This window comes from Cygnus olor, chromosome 1 (assembly GCF_009769625.2).
Source record: "Cygnus olor isolate bCygOlo1 chromosome 1, bCygOlo1.pri.v2, whole genome shotgun sequence".
NCBI lineage: Eukaryota > Metazoa > Chordata > Aves > Anseriformes > Anatidae > Cygnus > Cygnus olor.
Window position 1 is genome coordinate 198,050,586 of NC_049169.1, and position 22,619 is coordinate 198,073,204.

The window sequence follows — 22,619 nt, forward strand, 5'->3', positions numbered from 1 at the left end:
AGCTGCAAAACACTTCACAGACAAAATCCTGTTCTTCTAAGTATTTTATGGTTTCTGTTTGTTTGTTTCCATTTCTCCAGGGTGTCTATCACTTCAGAAACACAGGTAAGAGCCGAGCTCTCTGGAGATAACACAAACTTTCGGTTTGGGGATTTAAACAACTTTCCTGTGCTCTGCTTCATTCTGTGCTGCTATTCTCATTCCAGTGGAAAGATCTTCAGCAGGCATAAAATGGGCCTTCTCCCATGTTTTAACTCCTTTCCCTTGGAGATCACAGAGAAGGGCAGAACAAGAACTGTATTTCAAGCTGGACTGAGAAAGAATTTGGTTCAGTTCTCATCAAAGACTGAATACAGATCCCATTCAGTAATCTGTAAGTCTAAAAATATTCCTGAAGATAGAATTGTGTTTAATACAGCTTACCACCATTTTTATTTTTCTTTAATGGCTAGAAGCTCTAGTCATCGGTTAAGCCCTGGAGTGAAAATTGTTGCACAAACACAGATGAAAGCACTGAACTCATCCTAAACAGTTTAAAATCTTTGTAGTAGTACAAAAGACAACAGGTTGCTGTAGATTAATTAAAAAGCACAAAACTGGCACAATACTGATTCTGTTCATTATGCACTTGCTTGGAAAAACTATTAAGTATTCAGTGGCAAAAGGCACTGAGGGGGATTTGAGACAGACACAGTTAAGTCTAGGTATTAAGTCTACACACTAAATGATCAGATGAGATAGGCTTTGGAAGGTGAAGAGAAGAAATTTAAAAATGGTCAGTAAAGAAATATACAGAGATAGGAACACAGCTCAGATGAGAAAGTGCAGACATGAACCTTGTATGCTGTCCCAGAGGTCTTTGAGCCAGGGAAAATAAAAGAAAAATCGAATCAAGGTCACGGATGCTGACCCCAAAGGAGACTTTTGGCTAGATGAAAATGGAAAACATGGCATCTTAGAGATATTATGTGCAAAACAGGAGTCTATCAAAACTCCTAGCAACCAGCATATGAGATTTACAAGTAGGTTCATCTTAAATATCATTATGAAATTTCCTTATTTGCTTCTTAACTCTTCACAAAAGCTGGCAGTCTCACCCCACATGCCCCAGCTGTCAGTGCAAACTGATGACGGTCTTTAAATTGTTTTAAATTGAAGACTTTAAATGCCATTAGGCTCTGCGTCTTTGCCCTTTCAAGGATTACGTGAGAGTTGCTTGCAAACCTCACCTTTTTGATTAATTCTTTGTTTCTTTTCCATGGAGTTGAAGCACCACCACATGAAACAGGGTGAAATGCTGTTGCCACTGACACCAGCTGAAGTTTGGGGCATGGATTCAGTAGTTCAGCTGCTTCCCTCACTTTTGCCATTTTTACTGTAATGAAGTTTATTTGCCTGAGATCGCTCTATGGGCTTTTTAAAGGTTTTTCACTACCATGAGTCAGGTTGAAGACAATTTTCCCTGCATCCTCTGATTCTGGTGGTATTAAACACGCAACCTGGGGTCTGGAGTCTCAGGCTTTGCCCCCGTGCTTTTACAGCCACCCCGCCACACTTGCAAGTCCTCATGGGTGGGATCCATCTGACCGCAGATACCATCATCTATGCTTGAATAAGCATTGAGATTCCTGAACCTTTGTAACACCTGCATTTGTTGTAACCCTACAGTAGCTCCTAAAATAGGTTGGGTGATTTTTCCCTTGAAAGTGCATGTTTCACCAGGAATAAAGGCATCCTGGTGTGACATGTGTCTCACAGACATTTACAGTCATGTGAGATGGCTTCCACCCTACATGACCAATCTTTCACAGTGAGAATTTTTCTCCAAAGACAAGAAGAGGTTACTGAAAGAAGAAAGCCAGTGAGGTGAAGAGTGGGAATAGTCCCCAAACCACACCTTACTACCCTGCAAGATTGTTATCTGCCCTTGTCTCTCACCCCTTGAGCTATCACTCCTACCCTCCCTTTTGGGCTGAAAGCAACATGCTTTGGAGCAAAGCCAAAGCCAAACTTTAACCTACAAAAGCCTGCTGTGCAGAAGATGACTCTGCACCAACTGATGGAGTTTGCTGTACCACTGCCTTGTGCTCTGACCGCGCTTTCTGCACAGCACAGGGTGCTCCTCTTCATGTGCCTATCCTCCCCTCTACAACCGCACATAACTGAAATGGTTTTGGCAGTGAAGAGGGCTCCACCGATCCCAAATTCATGTCCTGGGGGGCTGAGGCATTGACCGCTGGAACACTGCCCTCAAGTAATCAATCGGGCAGAGTGGCACGCAAACCTCGTGCTGGCCAACCAGCAACAAGTTGGGGTATTTCCTCATTCTCTGGAGAGGAACCACTATTTGTTTAACAGAGGCCATCACCCGAAAACATCGCTGTGCCTCTCTCGGGCTGCCACACTCCAGGAAAGGGGAGCTGGGAAGCTGGACGCAGGCCGCGGGAAGCTCTGGGGCCTGGAGGCCATCTTAGGCCCGTATAAAAGGTAAGCAGTGGTATTTCTTCTCTCAGCATTACAAAACAAAACTTTCTAAAGCCCTAGCTTGAAATTAGAAGCTCACTCTCACCGCCTCGCCTAACGAAGCTGCAGAGAGTGCTTTTGTTTGCTGAATTAATAAAGCATTTTGAGCGCTTCTGGCAATCCAGAGTGTTTTCCTAAGCTGTAATAACACAGCCAGATCCTCTCTGTGATGTGCACAGGTCACAGAGCTGCGTTGATTTTGGTGGTGGAGGCTCTCGTTAGATCTGGCGATTGATGGTTGCCTGAATTCTCCTTGCAGTGTGAATTGGTGTTGAGATAGGTCAGGGCTGGATCCTTCCCGGAGTAAACCTGTGCTCTCCCAGCCAAAGCGGCGTCCTGCTCCTGAGCTCCAGGTGAGAATTAGGCCCTGCAGCTATGTGCGAGAGATGCGGAGGAGAGCGTGCAGCTCCCCGACAAGACCGAGCTGTACGCGAGGAGAAAAGGCTGTGCCCATGCTTGTTCGCTCCTCTCTGCGGGGGGAGCAGGTGAAGCTGGGCAAATGAGTGGAAAAGCAAAAGTGGGAATGAAACGGGAGAGCAGGCAAAGGTCAACATAATAAAAAATACCAAATGCATTTGGCATTTGGAGAAAGACAGTTAAAATACTCCTTTTTTTTTTTTTTTTTTTTCCTTCCATCCCCTCCCTGCTTCATCCTTCCTTTGCACATTGCCAGTCGGGTCAGATTTTTATCTTTTTAAGTCAGGGCTTTTTTCCAGATGCTTGCAAAATGCCCTGCCCAATTTTGAGCAGTATATAAACAATAGGTAATGACCATAAACCAGGTTAAACGTTCCTTTCTGAAATAGTTTAATGCCAGATAACTTGTTTTAAAGCTGGATTAGAATGCATAATGTGATTATAAAGTACCCAGAAGATAATGCATATAAGCAGAGTGCTCTTATTAAATTCACAGCAACAGAGAACAATGCAATTTTTTTGCTGTAGAAATGCAAACTCAGAAGTCTCTGGCAATTGCAGAGCCCTCGCAGCAATATACTGAATCCCTTCAAATCAGAGGTCTGAGGACACAGGTCTGTCTTCATGCCTTACCTCACCTTTTTGCTGTCTTCATTCTGTCATCAAAGCTGGGTTCAGTCTGTCTCTGGCTGTCTCAAATGTCTTCATACTGCCTTCTGCCTGGGCTTTTTTGCTTGGGAACCCAACCTGGGTTGATTTCTGTACTCCTACTCTGCTTAATATCTTCCCAACACCAACTTTTGACACAAAACTTTCAGGATTAGCCAATGCACATGACTAAATTGAGGCAGGTTTCACTGTTTACTCCCTTGGCTATTACAAAAACTATTTGCACGTAGCAAGCGTAGGCTTCTGTGTGTGCATGGGTGCGTGTGTATAACACAGGTGTGTGTAACAAAATAGTGGGTATCCAGATCCTTCTTTTACATTTTAAGTGCTGATCATAAAGCAAAACCTCTTTTGTCATAAATCACCGGCTTTCTCTGAGGACAGAAACCTGCACGTTATTTTTTATGCATTTGGAAACCTTGAGCTGGAGTGAAGTTATAAGAATCACAGAATGGTTTGGGTTGGGAGGGACCTTAAAGCCCACCCAGTTCCAACCCCCTGCCATGGGCAGGGACACCTCCCACCAGACCAGGTTGCCCAAAGCCCCATCCAGCCTGGCCTTGAACACCTCCAGGGATGGGGCATCCACAGCTTCTCTGGGCAGCCTGTGCCAGGGCCTTACCACTCTCACAGTAAAGAATTTCCTCCTAATATCTAATTTTAATCTACTCTTTTTTTTTTTTTTTTTTTTTTATAGTTTAAAACCATTTCCCCTTTTCTTTTCAGTACCGGTCCTGGTAAAAAGTCTTTCTCTGTCTTTCTTATAAGCTCCCTTTAGGCACTGGAAGGCTTCTATAAGGTCTCCCCTTCTCTTCTCCAAGCTGAACAACCCCTGATCATGAAGAAGTTTTGATCAGTTTGTCCCGTAAAATTAATGGCAGTCTGAAAGTTCGATAAACTCAGTTCCAATAGTCTGAAATTTCCAACCTTCCATGGAGAAATATCTGTGGATCCAGCTTTGTATTGATCAGCCTTCTCTCGTTGGCTATAGATCGCAGCACAGGTGCAGTATGAGCTGGGGTTGTTTACTTCGGTGAAGGGAGATCTAATAGCAGCCTACAGAAGGCTTGGAGGGGAATGACGAAGGTGATGGAGAGATGGGAGAGGATAAAATGAGGAGCAACTGCAACATTTGCAGCTTGTGAGGTTCAGACAAGATGGGAGGAAAGATGTTTTCACCCAGATGCTGTGGCAGCCCTGCAACAGGTCCTTAAATGACATCATTTTAGCTCCATCCTATGGGGGTTTCAAGGCACAGCCACACAAAGCCATGGCCGATGCAGAGCTCTAGTGCTGGTGGCACTCAGCTTTCAGCAAGAAGTTGGACTGCACACCTGCAGAGACCTCTTCCAACCAGAGCCTCATATGTGTCAATTCTTTGATTTTAACAGATGATTCTTTGATCTTAGAAGAAAAACCTGACCACTGTGGAGTGTTAAGCTGCAGTTTTACACATTATGGTGGGATGGCTCTGTGACCTGCCCTTGGCAAATAGCCCCCGAACTTGATGTACTTATGTTTTTTTTAAATCAGCTTCCTAGGACTGCCATCCCAGGCAACCTGAAGCTCCTACACATGGCCTTAGCCCCACCATGAGTCTGCCAATAGGGTATCAATTTGTGTGGTCACAGTTGTGTTCCCAGTGGACAGACAGTCGTCCATTAACAACTAAAGTGTACATCTTCATTCATTTAATGCCAACTCGTTTACTCCTGACAATTTTAAATAAATCCAATTAAAGCAACCCAGTCTGGAATAATTCCAGTTTAAATAAAGACTCTGAAGGGAACAGACACTGTATAACAATATTACCTGTGTATGTCTGAGCTGGAACATTTCTTGCCTCACATCTGATTCTTCTTTCATTAGAGAAGAAAACTGCTGAAATCCCATGCCTGTAACACCACAGTAACCCAAACCTACCTGCATCTTTCCTCAGCAGCAAGCTACCATGTGCACAGGGAAGTGTTCGAGGTGCATTGGCATCATCCTGTTCCCACTGGCTCTATGTGCTATAGTCTCCAACATCCTCCTCTATTTCCCCAACGGGCAAGTCCTGCAGCTCAGCGAGATAACCGATCTGGTCTGGTTCTTCCATGGCATTCTGGGAGCTGGGATACTGGTAAGAGAGAAGTGTTGCTTCTGCTTCTTACGTTTTGTTGGACCTCTGTTAATTTAACAAAAATCATAGCAATATCTTGCGCACAAATATCTGAGCAGCTTAACTGGGAAGGTGGGGTACAAGACTGAGAAAATGCCTTCAAGACTGACAAAGTCACCTGTCACAGGAATACAACATATTCCTGAAATCAATGTCAAGACTACAGGTAAGGGAGAAGCAGTAGGACTGCTTTCCCCTGGGGAGAAAAGTGATGTGGGTATTCATGTCTCCATAAGTCAAAACAATGCTGACCCCTAAGCTCATCTGGAGATGGTGAGATTTCATCCCTTCTTTACTCCTCTAACTGATTTTATTCTGACAAAAAAAATATTGAGAGCAAAACTGAAATGTGTTTCAGTAGGTATTCATTAGAGACCCAGCCAATGCTGTGTGAATGTGGAGCTGCAAATGGCTTAAATCCCAGATACCTCCTGTGTTCCTCCAAAGCCACCTCCTTCTGGATTGGGTCTGGCTTGTGTGTGATGCTCTGAAACCAGTTCCTCCATTCCACCACTCAGGAAAAATTGTTTCCATCTGAATATCCATAACCAGAAGGGAACATGTTTGGGAACACTGATCTTTCCGGTTCATCAGAAAGCTGCTCCTTGTACTTTCTTTGTTTCATGCCCAAGTGCAGATAAAAAGCCAAGCGAGTGGCATACATATGACAAGTACTGGCTGTTATGCAGCCTAGGCAGATGGTAAATTGGCACAGAGCTGGGCACCTGCACATCAAAAAAAAAAACCTGAATATTTAAGAATAATTAACTTAGAAAGAAGCAAATCTCATTCAGTCAGCCCATGATGCAGCTTCCACTTAAGTCTATGGGAAAACTGCAATGGATGTGGTTCAGACTCATATTTCCCCCAGCAGAAATGTGGTATAGGATCATTCAATAAATTGTTCTCCACCAGCAGCTTGCCTCCTTCTTCTTCCAGCTGCCACTCGGGCACATTACTCACACTGAGCTCAAATGTAAGCATGAGTGTGTGGAAGGCAGCCTAAAGGAAGAAGTGGAACTACATGAGAGACCTGCGGAAAATTCGTATCACTGCAAGCCCAGGAGTCATTGGCGTTCAATGAAAGGAAAGGCAGATGTTAAACGTGAGAGCATCACAGGCTCATTCAAAATGTGCCTTCTTTTAAGGCCTCCACAGAGGTTTGCCTGTGGCCAGCACCACATACATCAAAAATGAGAACAGAAAGTGAGAGGGGAGGAAAAAATTGTGCTGACCTTGAAAACTCAGACGGCAGCACTAGGAGTAATTATCAATCCACAAACAACGGCATTGAGTGTACGCGTCTTCCAGAGAACAGCGTGACAAATGCCCACAGGTGAAGAGTAGAGGAAAGAAAGCGCTATCATCAGCTCCTTCTTCCAAGTGATGGAAGCATGAAAATGGAGACTGGCTTCTGGGCCATGCAGAGAAGTAATGTGAGGGGCAGGGTCCCCCATGACCGGAGCCCGGGCTGTATCCTGGCTCCCCAGTGAGAACAGACCTGGCTACATGGCATTCCCCCATGCCAGGAAACCTGCTTCCACCTGGGGTCTTAATCCATCGGCTGATACCCAGATCATCAGCGCACCCCTTGGCTGAGCAGACAGCCCCACTCATCCCTCCTCATCCACTGCTTCTCTAATGGAAATTTTATATGACATGATAACCTCTCCATTTTCTTATTTGCAACGTTGAGGGTGTAAAGAGGAAGGCTGTCTCCATGTGTCACAGTAACATCCTTCCTAATGGAAAGCCTAAGTGAAGAGAAATGCCTGTCTGAGCCATGGCTCACGCACAGCCCTTGTTTTACTGACAGCAGCCAAATCTAGCAAATTCCCATTCCCAATCAAAAGGCAGCAGTTTATAATCAGGCACTGGAAAAAAAAAAAAAAAAAAAAAAAAGGAAAGAAAGAAGGAAAGAAGGAGAGAAGGAGAGAGAGAAAGAGAGTAAGAAAGGAACAGAAAAGAAGAAGAAAAGGAAAGGAAAGGAAAGGAAAGGAAAGGAAAGGAAAGGAAAGGAAAGGAAAGGAAAGGAAAGGAAAGGAAAGGAAAGGAAAGGAAAGGAAAAGGAAAAGGAAAAGGAAAAGGAAAAGGAAAAGGAAAAAGAAAGCTGCCAGGCAAACCCTTCATCCTTAGCCAGGCTAATAAAAGAATAGTGCCCACAGCTTAGATGGGAAACCTCCGAAGAAGAAAGACAGCCCTGGAGGAAAGGGCAACATTAGCTCTCCTGAGAGCCAGATGGTAGCATGCTGGGGCTGGGGCTGCCGTGGGGATCACCTGTGATTATTTAAGAGCTGGCTTTTTTCAGGAAGAGGAAAGTCTTTTAAACAGTTCTCTACATCTGCAGGCCTCCAACTGTGGTCCAATGACCACTGCTCATGCTGGAGGCTGCCTCTGAGGGGTGCATAAAATACAGCTAAGAGGAAATCCACTGAAGAATATTTATGGGCTGCAAGACTAAGCAGGTTTCATAACACTGTCCTGCATAGTATAACATGGCTATTCGCACTATAAATTCCCTGAGCCTCATTCATCTTGGACATTCTGCTCTTCCTCTCCTACATGGGACAACATCTTTCCAGCATTTAGTCAGGCTGGTTTTCACAGCTTTTTCCTTTTCCTTATTTTTTTCTCCTTCTTTCATTAACTTTACAGAGACCATTTCCTAGTTTGTCTAATACTTACTTCCTTACATTGCTCTGTGAGATGCCTACACAGACAGTGGTGGGCAGAGGCCAGGCAGCAGGAGTGCTTTGGCTGCACAGCTAGACCCACAAAAGCTTTCTTGCCCTCTAGCTACCAAACCGAATGCAGCCTTTCCTATCTCCAGAGCACCTGTGTAAGGTGGCGTTATGTCCTGAGACATGGATGATTGCTGACTCCGCTATATCATCCAGCTCCACCCATTCATTACCATGGAGAAAGCTGATGTGAATTGTGAGTTTCCTGCTGAGTGATGTCCATCATGTAGGTTTTCCAGAAGCTTAGTACAAAGAACATAAGTTCGATGTTTTTCAGGAAGTTTAAGGCCCACTTCCCAATTATAATTTAGAGCAAGATGCTCAGAAGATTTAAACTGTCATAACTCTTGCTGCAGGGATAAATAAACTTATTTAGATTCTGCTGAAGTGAAAGTCAAGAGGGAAAGGTTTTCTTCTGTGTCATGTAAATTTATACTCTCTCAAGAAAACATTTTTGTATTTATTTTTTTCATAAACATTCAAAATTTCCATTCCAGAATGGACAATATCCCAGTGCTTAAAACACTCAACCGAGACAGAGAAGGGAAAGCAAACTCTTCAGCAAGAAGCACCATTGCAGCTGGTGCAACTCATGGAGAAGTGCTAGAAGCTGGTTTGCATTTGAGGAAAACGATGCCCCAGCTCCTAGACTTTAAAAACCATCCAAACAGAAGTACTGCATACCAATTCTGTGATTCTATGATTTCTATGAATTAAGCTTGTGCTTTTCTCACAGGCTATTCTGCCGGCATTCATGATGCTGGGGGCAGGTGGAGCAGGATGTTGCGCTAACAGATGTGGGGTAAGTAGATGTGTTGAAATGGCACTACAGGGTTTGCACAATAGCTCTTAAATGGCTGCTCAGCAGACGGAAACGTACAATGACAAACCGTCACACCACCATCAACAGCCAAGTCAGGGAAATGCAGAAGAAGAGCTTGATCTGCAGCGTCCCTGGGCTGGGGCTGAGATCTCAGTTAGCCAACAGGAATGTTGTGATGTTACAGCCACTGATATGAGGGAAATCATACTCAGCCAGGGAGGTACAGGAGCATTTAGCCACAGTGCTGAGGGTAGAGGGGGACAAAGATACTCCACCTCACCCTACAAAAAGTAAACCATGGCTCCAGCTTTCTCCTGCTTGAAGTGATCCTAAAAACTGAGACAATTGCCCATTCCTTCTGCTTTCCTCTCTCCTCTTTCTGGTCCTCTTTCCTCCATACCCCTCCATGACAATTAGCTTTACCATAGATTGATCCCTGCTTACCTGTGTACGGGCAGATAATTCACCTACTTTTCTGGTCCAGGCTAAAAGCCTGAGCCACTGCAGCTGGCACTGAGGAACCAGCTCTGCTTCCCAGTGTCTGGTCACCAGGCAAGGCTTTGACCCACAGCATGTGTTTGCCCAAGGGTTATGTACATGAGAGATGTAAATGTAATTTGGGCTCTATGTCATCCACACAAAGGCCAGAGAGATTTTTTCCCTTGATAATTAAGAATGAAACAGCATTTTATACAGGCATCTTCAATAATCTTCAAGCCCAGGGCACAGACTTCTGTGTGGCCATCATTATTAGCAAGAATAAACTGGCTTAGAAATGTTGTTTTTTTTTGTCTTCTTCCCTCCCAGAAGCAGCCTGTAACAAGAGATTCCATACAATAAAGCATCTCTTCTGTACTCTTCAATTATTATTTATTTTGATCTGTGAGATGACCTTTACCTCTTCAAGATGTTTTACTTTACTTGGTTCATTATTCATAATACCAAAATAACATTCTTAGTTGGGATGTCAGTGAGTACATCCCGAGGGACATGTCATTACACTGATTTTACTAGGTGTCCTATGCACAACAAGCAGGATTTTGCTAGCGATGTAGCCAAGTAGGCCAGTTGCAGGGCTGGGATGTGAGCCTCGGCACAGCGAGCCCAGTGCCACAGCCAGCTGCTTCTCCAAATTCTGAGTGATATAGAAAGCAGCGGTGAAAAACGGCAATGCTGTGGGTGTTCCTATGCCCTGCTGAAAGTAGTAAGTGGGGAAATTCAGCTGGTCTGGGCTCAGTTCAGTCTCCGTTCTCCCTTAATCCTAACCCTAAATATTACACAGCCAAGAGTTGAATGTCCCAGGACAGGCTGGGTTTGCTCCTTCAGCCCAGTGACTATGACAGCAGCACAGTGCTGCCCAGCAGCCCACATCTGCAGACCTCCATGTGCTCCCCACCACCACCGTTTCACTGCCCGAGATGGTGCTAGCTATGGCCCGCGGTGGCCAGGTATCCTGTCTGCACCTTCCCAGCACTGAGAGGTTTTGTACAAACTGTTCCTCCTCTTCCTTGTTTGCTCTTAGAGGAATACAACAAACACATTGTTGAGAAACTAGTTTATGTTCTACAGTACCTGTAGGAAGAGAGTCGATGGCCAGACGATGAAGCTACTGACAAGCACGTTAGAGAAAATCTTGGTGAGGACTATATAGCTTTGAAATGGCTGTCTGGGACTGTGGAAACTGTCCACCTCTTAAAAGTGGAAAAAGGTGCAGCTGTACAAGTCATCCTGTGGCTTAAAAGTATAAATGAGATGAGGGCATAAGCAAAAAGTGAGTTGTTATGGATGGCATTAAAACATTTCCCCTCCACAGCCCCTGGGGAAAAGTGATTTCCAAGCATGGAGAAAGATGGGAGTTGGACTCAATGTTCCTGGTGGGTCCCTTCCAACTCAAGATATTCTCTGATCCTATAGAAGATGTAACTTCAGTAGGGAGATCTGAAGACCAGTGATGTGTTTCTTCAGGAGAAGAAGCCTTATGGAAACTTTGCCTTGGGGATAGTGTGAGGACATGCACAGAGACCCATGGCAGGGTGGCTCAGACACCCTGAACATACGGGCTGCGTACCCAGGGCTGGATGGTGTGAGTCACCAGGCTCCGGACAGCAGAGGAGCTCTGGGGCTGGTTCAAACATGCACCATGGAAGCGGCTTCCCAAGGTGCCAGAGCTCCCTGCAAGGTGCCTCTGGGATGACCTGAAATTGGGTCCCCAGCTTTGGTGGCTTGTCCAACCAACTTCCATCCACCAGCAGGAAAATAGCCCTCACTAGAGCTACTCAGGAGTCACTGTGGTCTGGAGGATACATTGGCCACCTTTTTGTTTTTTTAAGCTAAAAAAAAATAAAGGTAAAAAATAGCTTTAGCTATTTTTTGAAAAAAAAAAAAAAAGCTAAAAAAATAGTAATTGGAATGACTATTCAATCAGAATATAACCATTTTCCTCAGGGTTGGGACTCTATCCTATGATAATTTGTGCAGTTCCTGGTTTAATAGATCCAGACTTCATCACAGTCTTTACATGCTGCTGAAATATCAACAACAGTAAGAATAATTACTGTATTTCTCATCCTTTTATTCATCGTATTAAGTTGTCCAGTTCACAGTGATTATGTTCTGCATTGATTAATTTTTTTTTTGTTAGTCCATTTTAAGTTTTTGCCTGCAAAAACACCTAGATGGCTTGTTGTTCTTGCTTTATGAAGTAATGACTTTGGAAAGTAACAGATTTAGAAAGCTTCAGTGTCCTGCAGCTTAGCATGTACACAACTGAAAACACCTGCTGCGCTGGCACAATGAGGAAAAAAGGCCCCTAAAATACACCATATGTCATTGCGTCAGCAAGCATACTCAGTATTTCACTCTACACCTTTCTTAAGAGTTACTAGTAGAACAAGAATAGCCATAGAATCTTTCCAGACCAACAAACCCAGATAAGTGAGATATCTGAATAACCAGGCAGGATATTAATTCTTAAAATAAAATAATAATAATAATTAATAAATAAAAATATAAACAAATAAATAACACACAGAGAAGAAAGAAAATCTGTATGAGACAAAGGCCAGGGGAAAAAAGAGCAGTAGAGAGCACTACCATCTGGGACAGGAGGAACTTGTTAACTTTACCAAAGCAGCTGATGCGAATGCTGAAAGAACGAATGCTAAAAACTTTCATAAGCTCTGCAAAGACAAATCAATTTTGTGAAGGATAAAGCATGATAATGGTAAAAGAAAGTTAGGAAAAATGATCAGCAAAACCTCTGCAAGAGGTAGAGAACTGGCCAACACTACTGAAATATTTCTACTACACTACTAATATTTCAACACTACTAAACTATAAAAACATATATGTTATAAAAAAATAACACTACTAAATATTTCAACAAACTCAAGCATCTCAGCTTAGACTTCTTTTTGCAACTGAAGATGCAAATGAGGAAATAAAAATACAAAATAAAAAAGTGATAAGTGAAAACAATATAAGTAGGGAAAATGTTGAACAGTTGAGATGATGAGAGAGTATTATTAACTGATCCAACAGTTAATAAAATTGTTGATTTCCATAGAATATGGGACAAACCTCTAGAAAAGTCTCCAGAACAGTAAATATAATGGGTAAAAGCCACCCTGTGTCTAGAAAATGCTGAGAAGAGCCAATTTAACAGCTGCATCCATTTCAGAGTCCCTTTTCAGTGGCAAGTAAAATCTTTGAGTATGTGATCATAGGTACAGTAAAGGAAATAGGTGAAACAAAGCCAACCATGCACCCAAGAGATTCCAAATGAGAAAATCGTGTGTCAAAGAACAGTCATGAAAGACAGCACTGACAAGTACTACTGGTACCAGTACTAACCACTATCAAACATAGTAACAGCAAGAGACCATTTGACTTTTTCTATCATGATTGTCATTGGGACTCCCCATACTGGTGTGTTGTGATGAAACTAATCATTATCATAATTAAGATCATTTAACCAAGATGTAGATGCACAGATGAAGTAAACAGAAAACAGATCAGGAGAAATGGTTCAGCTAGGCAGGAGCTTCAGACATGGTATCAGTCACTCACCTTCACTGCAAGGCATAGCTGGTGATCTTATTATGAGACGCAGGGCATTGGCTACAACCTAGACACTGCCTTGGTCCAGGACAGTATTCCAGATTATCTACATTTTGCTGACCGTGACGCTCTGCTAAGATGCAACTCAGACAGCATGCAGATAAAGACAGAAAGAGTGTCCAGCTTGGCAAAAAAAAATAAGACAACTATTAATCATTGTGATGAAATAAGTCTAATGAGAAATCCCAGCAACTGGTAGCTCAAGGATTGCTTTAGAAGCAAAGAACACACAAAATGAGTTAATTCACACACTGGCAACAGGCAAAAAGGCACAGAAAGCAGTAATGTCATCAGCTGGCAAGTTGGAAATTGCATTCACCAGCTTAAACATGTCTGGATAGCGAGGAGTTTTTGAGACTATGTCACAAATCTCCAAGATGGACAGTGGATATTTCCATCTGGGTCTGTAGTGCAGAGCTCTGCAGAGCAGCTGACATTAGACCTTCTTTTTGGACTGTCAGACCTCACCGGTATTTGCTGGCAACAGGGAAATGGGAGGCTTGAGGTGCCTGGCCTCAAACCCGTCTTGGATGGGAGTGTTTGCCATGTGCCTCCTCAGGCTTGCAGGCAGTCCTGCTGCCTTGCCTCTCGACCAGGTCTTCTCCTGGCTCTGTCAGTCTGCTCCACAGAGTTTCTGCCCTCTTCTCCTTCTTGGCATTGTTGCAAACAACCACAAATCCTTGTTAAGGATTCTTGACTAGACTTGTGGAAAGTCTGCCATAGACACAACATTAGTAGCACCTGCCTGAGCTTCTTGCTCCTATATGCAAACTGCAACCAGATACATACCATCCATTAAAGAAGAACTACCCCAACACAGAACAAAAGGAGCACTTTCATGGGAGTAGTGCATCACACGTCATTTGAAGTCACCACTGGTTCATTGCCACATGCAGCATAGTTAGATTCTTCAACATGAGCAGTAGTAACCACATTTCTTGCTGTTGCAAAGTGAAGGAAAGCAGCCATAAGAAAGGCTGTGTTGCATTCCTCACTAACTGGCAAAAATAACTAACACATATTCCATTGCTTTCATACCTGGTTCAGTAATTGCTTGGCCCTTGGCTTCTGTTGGTTCAAGGGCTGAAAAGGGTGCTCTTGGAGAAGAGCTGGAATTGCCAAGCCATGTGATATCATCATGGAATGGCTTGGGTTGGAAGGGACATTAAGGACCACCCAGCTCCAACCCCCTGCCATGGGCAGAGACACCTCCCACCAGACCGGGTTGCCCAAAGCCCCATCCAGCCTGGCCTTGAACACCTCCAGAAGTGGGGCATCCACAGCTTCTCTGGGCACGGAGGACCACGTCAAGCCAATACTGGCTTCATATTTGCTTTTTGAAAGAAGAGCTGTAAGATTTATAATAATAACATGGAATGATTATGGCTATGGTCTTAGCCACTTTTAAAAGCAAAACAAGTATAGTCTGAAATCCTTTAACATCTAGGACAGCTGCACTAGTGAGGAGTCAACTATTTTTTATCCCACAAATATCATGCTATGAGTTTTAGCATATAGTAGGAAACAGATAGATAGTTTCCTTCCCACTAATTGTAAGCTTTCCATGACAGTCAGTGCCTCTGTTCATGTGTTGCTGAAAACCTTTTCCCTTTCAGATGCTGCTGTCAGTGTTTCTGTCTCTGCTGGGACTTGCAGGAGGAGTGTACTGTGCAGTCTTCTCCTCAATGGGTCTGATTGGGGGGCCCTCTGTGTGACACGGGTGATGGAGAATACATCTACCCTTTCAGGAACAACACTCTGGAGTGAGTACGACTTGCAGGCTCCTCCAGCCTTGCTTTCTATGATCCACAAATACACCTTCTTAGAGGAAATCTGAATTTTTCTAAAGTGGACTGGTGATCCACCTTGCCTACACCTGAATTCACACTCCTTTGAGCCAACATGTTCCAGCTGGTCATCTCCTTGACCAAGGGCTTACATGTGGGCAAGGTGCCTGAGTTTCTTCCATCGTGCTTGTCAGCAGCCCTTTGTGCAAGATGCACCACACTTTCAAAAGGCTGCTGAGCAATGAGCTGTGACTCTCGTCAGTCAAAAGGAAATATTTGACAACTATGCCACGTTAATCTGTTAAATCGTCATGAATTGTGTCTACTCTGCTTAATTTTGAAAAGCAAAGCACAGATCTCCTTTGATTCTTTAAGATTAACCGTGGCAACCACGATGTTCAAGCCAGAGCTAGAGATGATGGATGGGCTGGGCTGAGGTAACACAGCAGAAATGGAGATTATGGAGACCCATTTTAAAACCATTAGGGACCTTTCCCTTTAGTTATTAGCTGTGAAACAAAAGGGAGATTCTTGAGCATGCAGCAAAGTACAGGTGTAGCTCTCTTACCAAGTCATCAATTACAACCCTGCAAAGGGAATCGTGAAGAGAATCACCACCTTTTACCAACTGTAGGAGAATTTGAGACTCAATTCCCACTGTGCAGACAAGTTCAGAAAATGTAAACCAGAAAATGCAAACCCTTTTCGTAATGGCGTACAAGTGAAAGCATTCTCAGAGTGTAATTTTCTAATACAATGCCAATTATTCTTCTTTATCACAGATACAATTATTTGTTCAACCAGACAACATGGAGCATTTGCAAAGAACCTGAAAACATCATCCTTTGGAATATTGTCCTTTTCTCTATTCTCTTGGCCATTGGTGCAATTGAGGCTGTTCTTTGTTTCATTCAAGTCGCCAATGGACTTATTGGCTTCATATGTGGCACATGTATGAGGAAAAAGGTTGGTATGCAGTAAAAGGTATCAGAGTGCTTTGCATTCTTACCAATTCTGTATTTTAGGCTCTGATAATGGTACACGATCAGAGAGATATGCATAGGTCCCGAACGAGAACCTCTGGAGAGCAGAGGCAGCTCAGATGCATTTGCACATTGTCAGTCTCTCCATCACATTATAGTCTGGGACAACTTAGCCCTCGGATATTTCAAAACAGCTGAGAAGTGTGATGTGTTGGCATACCCAGCTGCATGGTTGTTTTCCTATTCAAGAAGCCTTTTTGATAAAATGTAATGACTGTGCAGTACGTATAAGTGAGAAAGATGAGGATTAGAGGGGTTTTTAATTGGTAGTAAAAATGTTGTTTCACAAAACAGTAGAAAACCTCTTACAGTTTCATTTATCACCACTGCTTCCTTTCCACTGTTTATTTTCATTGTACAAGATGTTTGCAATAAGTCTGATACCCTCTGGAATATTAATCATTTTTCATTCATTGCCTTTCAGACAAATATTTTGGGAATGTGAACAACCTGCAGGGGATGCCAGGACATGCCCTGAACTGCAAATTCATGTTTAAGGATAGTGCATTGTGCTGTATTTATGGGGGAAAGAAAGAAACCCCCAAATACTCAGGAGTTTCAGGAAGGTAAAATGCTTTTTTTTTTTTTTTTTTTTTTAATAAAGAAATCAAGGTGGAAATTGGCTAGATCATTTAAATCTGGGACTCCAAATTTTCATCTCTCTAAATATTCCTACTAAATCTCAGGTACTGCAAAAACACAGATCTGTCTGGTCCCAACTACTGTGCTTGTGCTTAAAATGTAGATGGGTTGTCCTTGTCCTTGGATAAAAGCTCACTGCTTGCCCTCTTGTGTATAGGGGAAACAACCTGTGACAATGGACAATGTACACATTTTATCAGCTGCACAAAGCAGGATGTAAATAGCTCTGGCCGGATGTAAAGAGCTTCCCATTTTCCCCAAACCTGCCTTAAGCTCACCTGTCTGTTCCTGTTAACTTGCTACCCAGGGACCCAAGTTTACATTAGGATCTGCAGATATGATGTTGAGTAGCATGAAGGTAAATGAAGCACACAGTTTTCAGCCTCCCTCAGCCACCCTGGAGCCAAATCCCCTTCTCCTTTGGTATCTTGCTGTCACGTCTGGCAAATCCAATGCAATCCTAAATCAGTTCTTCAGGAGGACCTGATAGACGTGGTGGCCCTAGAGGAGCATTTAGGTCAATGTAGATGGTAGGTTTTGGAACAAGAGTTTAACTATGTCCAGTTTAACAAAAAGAAGGAGAACCTCAGCATCAATTTTACCCTCACGAGACTGTGCAGGAGTCTCATGAATTTCCACACAGGGCTGTTCTAGAATAGATCACATGCACAAGCAATTAAGTGCTGAAGATAAACATTAAATCAATACGGGTAGTAATTACGTGCAGCTTAGTAACAAATAAGAGATACAATCTGCAAGGCAACAAATTGCACCAGTCATGGTGTTACAGCAACAAGGATCCCAACAAGGATCTGCGTAATTCTCCATCATCAACCAAGATCAAGCCTGAAGTCCATGACTGGCAAATTTCAGGAACCCCATCAGTTCAACAACTTCCTCCAAGCTCAATTGTAGGATGTGCCCCTTATTTCCCTGAGTCAGGCAAACTGTAAGATAATTGTTTTCCATCCTGAACGCATGTACACAGTTATGAAAACCTGAGTGCATTTAAAGTATTTGGAATCCATTTTTCAAAAAGAGGCATTTATGTTTTCTCCAACAAATGTTGTTCATATTTCTGCATTGTTGCAAGTCATCTGAACAGATCTAGAGTTTCCAGACACGCACAGCTGTCTGTGCCATCCTCTGATGCAGCACACAAAACCCTTCACACAAACTGGTGAAGGAAATACCATTTGTGCTAAGTAGAGGAACACACATACACTTCCTTGGAGCACAGCTTCACTCCTAGAAGCAGGAAGCCTGTGTTATAAAGTTTAGAAGCACCTTTTGTAAAACAGGTGTAAGACCTGTGGAGGGTTGTGAATATGACTAGGCGCATCCAAACTTCCCAGGTGGCTTAAAAAAGCTGATGTGCATAGTAAGCAGTGAAGCCTGGGCAATGTACCACCCAAAGCAGACGACAAACTAAAGCCTACTGATTCAGCCAGGAAAAGAGCCAAGGAGGCAGCTAGAAGTAATGTCCAGCATGCAGTCAGACTGAGAGATACTTAACCTGCAACAGAAAGGCTATTATGAGCTCTTCGTGGTCCTTAAACAACAGCCCTGCCCTCATCCTTTGTCTCCCTGACTTTTATCTCTATGAGGGAGCCAGTTTGGGCTGTGCCAGCACCAGGATACAGAGATACCCACTGGTACGTATCATCCCCACCACAGAGGGGTAAATGTGCTGCTACCATCTGCTTGTACCGAGCTGCCCTGCCCTGGGGATGTTTAGTGCCATGTCTGTGTACTGGGGATGTTTGGTGCCACGTCTGTGTACTGATGAGGATGCCATCTGTCCTGACCACTCTCTAATCACTGGCTTCACTGATACGTGTAAATATTAAATATTGTTATTCTGAAGTTATTTTCTGGTTTCATTTGTGTGAGCTAAGCAGCTCATGACTTCAAACTAGCTCCAGTAGGAGCAAAGACAGAGAATTACACAGAAAGTAAGGTTAAATTCATCTTGTCTAACTTGAACCACCAAGTCAGTCAGTCTTTTCTGGGTTGAGAACAAGACACACAGTCCATGGAGAGAGGCAGGCTTCCCTGTCCCATAATGAAAGAGAATTCTAAGGCAGACAGGAGGAATTACCTCTCTGGGCAAGGTTCAGTTGGGAACACTAGACAGGGACATCTGGTGCCATCTGAAGTGCACCAAAGACCCCTGCTCAGCCTCCAGATGTCAATCCACATGGCAAGGGTCTCCTGCATGTCCTGTGTCACACCTGAGAGCTCCTCACAGGTTTCCACAGACCCAAATATCTCAGGTGAAGCTAACAACATGGAGCTGTGGGCGACCAAAACAAGTACACTGTTTTTTGCAAACACTATTTCTTGCAGACACACCACACCAAAAATTCCTTTTGACCAGATACCTAAGGATGGTTAAAATTAGGTGAAATAATTTCAGCTGATGACTTCTGGAATCCTTCAAATCATGCTCTACATGTATGTCAAAGCCTGAGTGCTCAGAAGTGGCACCAGAGCCTTGTCCTGGACCAGTCAGCACATCGTGGTATGGGCAGCTCCTCACAGAGAGCACTGCAGGCTGCTCTCCTCGGCAGGACTTCTAAAGAAGAAATCTACATCGTCATCATCCTCATCAAAACAACTTCAATATGGACAGAGAGCTGACTCGACTAAAGATAAAATATCGTATTTCAGAACTAGGATAACTACAGATTTTAAATGTGGAGTATTTCTTTTCAAAATTGAAAGAGTTATTTCTGTGAAATCTAAAGGTATATTTGACTGAAACATATTTTGTGTTGTACATGCGAAGAATTTAGTAAAACTAAGGAACTCCATATTACTCTACATCTACCTTTTATCTATCTACCTTCCTACCTACCTACCTACCTACATCTATGACTTCACCCTAAAAAATAATGGTCAAAACCTCACACAGACATAATGACTGCATATTCATTTAATTTTTCCATTTATGACTCACCGTGGAGTCTCACCACACAGATTCACACAAGAAGCAAAAATGTGTTACTTTCTAATTGAATTATCTCTCTTCCTCCTGCAATCGTAATTTGTGCAGATCAGCCCCCTGCAGAGCTGTGTAGGTTGGAAGAGAAAATACTTATAACAAGTGAGAAAAAATGTATTTCTGAGATTGATTTGGAATAAAAATAAAACTTTAAAGCAAGCATGCTATCTGAAAAGCTGTGTTTCGAGACCAGTGGTCTGACATTTTAGCTGCCAGGGTCAGGGACATGACTTAATACTTGGGCTGGAAACCACAGGCTGGTTCACAGGGTCTCATTGCAGGAGAAACTGTCTGAACATTTTGATGCAAATGGCTCAGATGCCTCAGGCCCCTGTGCTCTGTTTCTCTTGACACACAGAGGGAAACAAACCAGCAGAAAGGTTGGTCCCTGCAGATATCCTTGTGCCATGGCTTCTGCTCTGCTGTCCTTGCCCAGCCTTGCTTCAGTGGAGCTGCTCGTGGGCAAACGCTCCTTTGCAGACAAGCTTTAAGAAAATCCTGAAAGAAATGATAAATAAAAAAAGCCCTTTCCAGATTGTCAGAATACTTTATTATGTTTCACACAGAGCACCAGCTCAGTGGGCTTGTCCCCTTCCATAGGAGCCACAGGGGACAGCCACCCTTCTGAAATGCCCCTCCCCCAGGGGACACCTCTCACCCCCTCAGCCACCCTCTCCCCCTGTCCCCATGGGCCTCAGAGGGCTGTCTGAAACCCATCATCAACAGTTAGCACATTTCACCCAGAAAGGCTGTGTGTTTCACCCACAAGAGCTTTTTTGAAGGCACAAAGGAGTTTTGTTCATCTTATTTTCTTCCAGTTGGTTAGCTGCAAAGCTGAGTAGCTGTAAGTGCTCTCTACAGTGCAGATCATTTCCAGCATAGACAGAAAGCTTCCCTGGCACCCAGCACTCCTCAGTATCTTCCAGACACTCTTTCAGTTTTATCTGTTTAAATTGCTTACTGCAGAGTTTGTGCCATCAAGGTTAAGTGATAAGGAGATAGTAAGAGCCCAGTTGAGTATCCCACTGGTTTATCCTTAGGGCCACTGGACATATCCCAGAATATACTAGCTGCAGGTCTAGAAGGGCATGTGCCTCCCACAGGAGCTCTGCATTATCTGCCTGCCCATGGGGACATCTCAGTGGCTTTAGAGCATCTCAGGTGGCACCAGACATCTCCATATAACCAGCCAAATCAAGCCCTGAAACACCTTCTGGCTACCTCAACACTGTCCTTAAAAGCAGACCTGAGTATAGAGATCTGCCTTCACCCTGTCCTGCCTCACAGGGTGACCTAAAATAGGTCACTGAATCACATCCCAAAACTGCATATTTCTCCCCCTGGGTTAGGCAGGGAGCTCGGAGTGGCTGGCGCAGCGCCTGGCACCCTGAGCTGCAGCCCTCCATCGCGAGCAGGAGGTGAACCCCACCTCCCACATCTTTCAATAACTGGGATTTTGTCTTTTTTTTTTTTTTTTTTTTTTTTTTTTTAATAGATGCAATAGCTGAGAGTCACCTAGTGGCAAAAGGGCACAACGACAAACTCAGTGACGAATCGGTCTTAATATGATCTGATGCTTGTACAATCCTTCTTGTGGGCACTATATGTCAGCAAAACCACCCCACCTTCAGGAGAATTAACTTATACACAATTTTTCTCTAGTCTCCTCCATCCCACTGTGTAGTTTTTGCTTATGTTTTGTCCTACCACATCTGCCCTACACCCCTTTAGGTCTTTAAATGAAGTTTCCCTTCAGATTTCTATGCCTGCTATTTCTGTTTTTTATTTATTTTTAACAAGAGATGATAAAAAGTAGAATCAATCCAGATGTTTTCAGCAGATGTCAAAGAAGAAACTCAAATCTTGCTCTGGGCACTCAATATTGGTAGACCTGGACATGAAGGATGCCATGCCAGGTATTTCCTTCCATGTGTTTCTGGCTGCGGATAGTGTTTTAAAAGATTATTTTTTATTTTTAATAAAGAAGGTTTAAAATCCACTTTGAGCAAGATTCTACTACTTTTTAGCAGCTTCAGTTAAGGTGAAAGAGAGTGCTTCCAACTATCACCCAGAAAATGTGCCCTTAAATTGCAGCGTCCCTTTTTGCACATAAATAATTAGGTCAAAGTTAAAACCCATCACTCAGTCAAAATTGATTATGAATATAAAGGAATATTTTCTTTCATGGCAATTTAGCTCTGCCACTGTCACTTCCAAGAAGCTCCTGGATGACTGTAGGAGATGGCACAATGCAGAAAGCCTTCCTAAACATTTTGGCTTTTGAACTCCTGCTCAAAGCCCATCTGTGGAGAAGAAATCCTTGATTTCCCCATTGAAAGGAACTACCCACTCCACGGATGAATGCAAGTACCGAGGAAAGCCAGGCAAGCGCCCTAAGTAGGGCTGGTTTTATACACAGTCATTTTTTTAGAACCACATCTGGACAGACTAAAGGCATTCACAGGGCAACCAAAACTGTATACACAGCAACTGTGTAACAAATGTATAACCAACTTAATTCCTTAACGTATATAAGAGTTTTTCTCAGTATTTTTGTCTGTTTAAAGGGAGCTTCAGAAAGGAGGTAGGGAAAACCCTGCACCTTTCCTGCTGCTTTCTTGTATGGTCTATCAGCACCGTGCTCTGCCAGCTGTTTTCAGCAGTGAAACAATGATGTGCTGCCTTCG

General features: G+C 43.4%; 1 protein-coding gene across 1 annotated transcript; it reads left to right on the forward strand.

Moving 5' to 3' along the window:
* The first annotated feature begins 5,560 nt into the window (after nucleotides 1-5,560).
* Nucleotides 5,561-16,221, forward strand: LOC121076224 (transmembrane 4 L6 family member 1-like). The gene is given in 5 exon segments (XM_040570387.1): nucleotides 5,561-5,731; nucleotides 9,248-9,313; nucleotides 15,070-15,150; nucleotides 15,152-15,216; nucleotides 16,023-16,221. Coding segments are annotated over 5 exon segments (582 nt in total).
* Nucleotides 16,222-22,619: the final 6,398 nt, after the last annotated feature.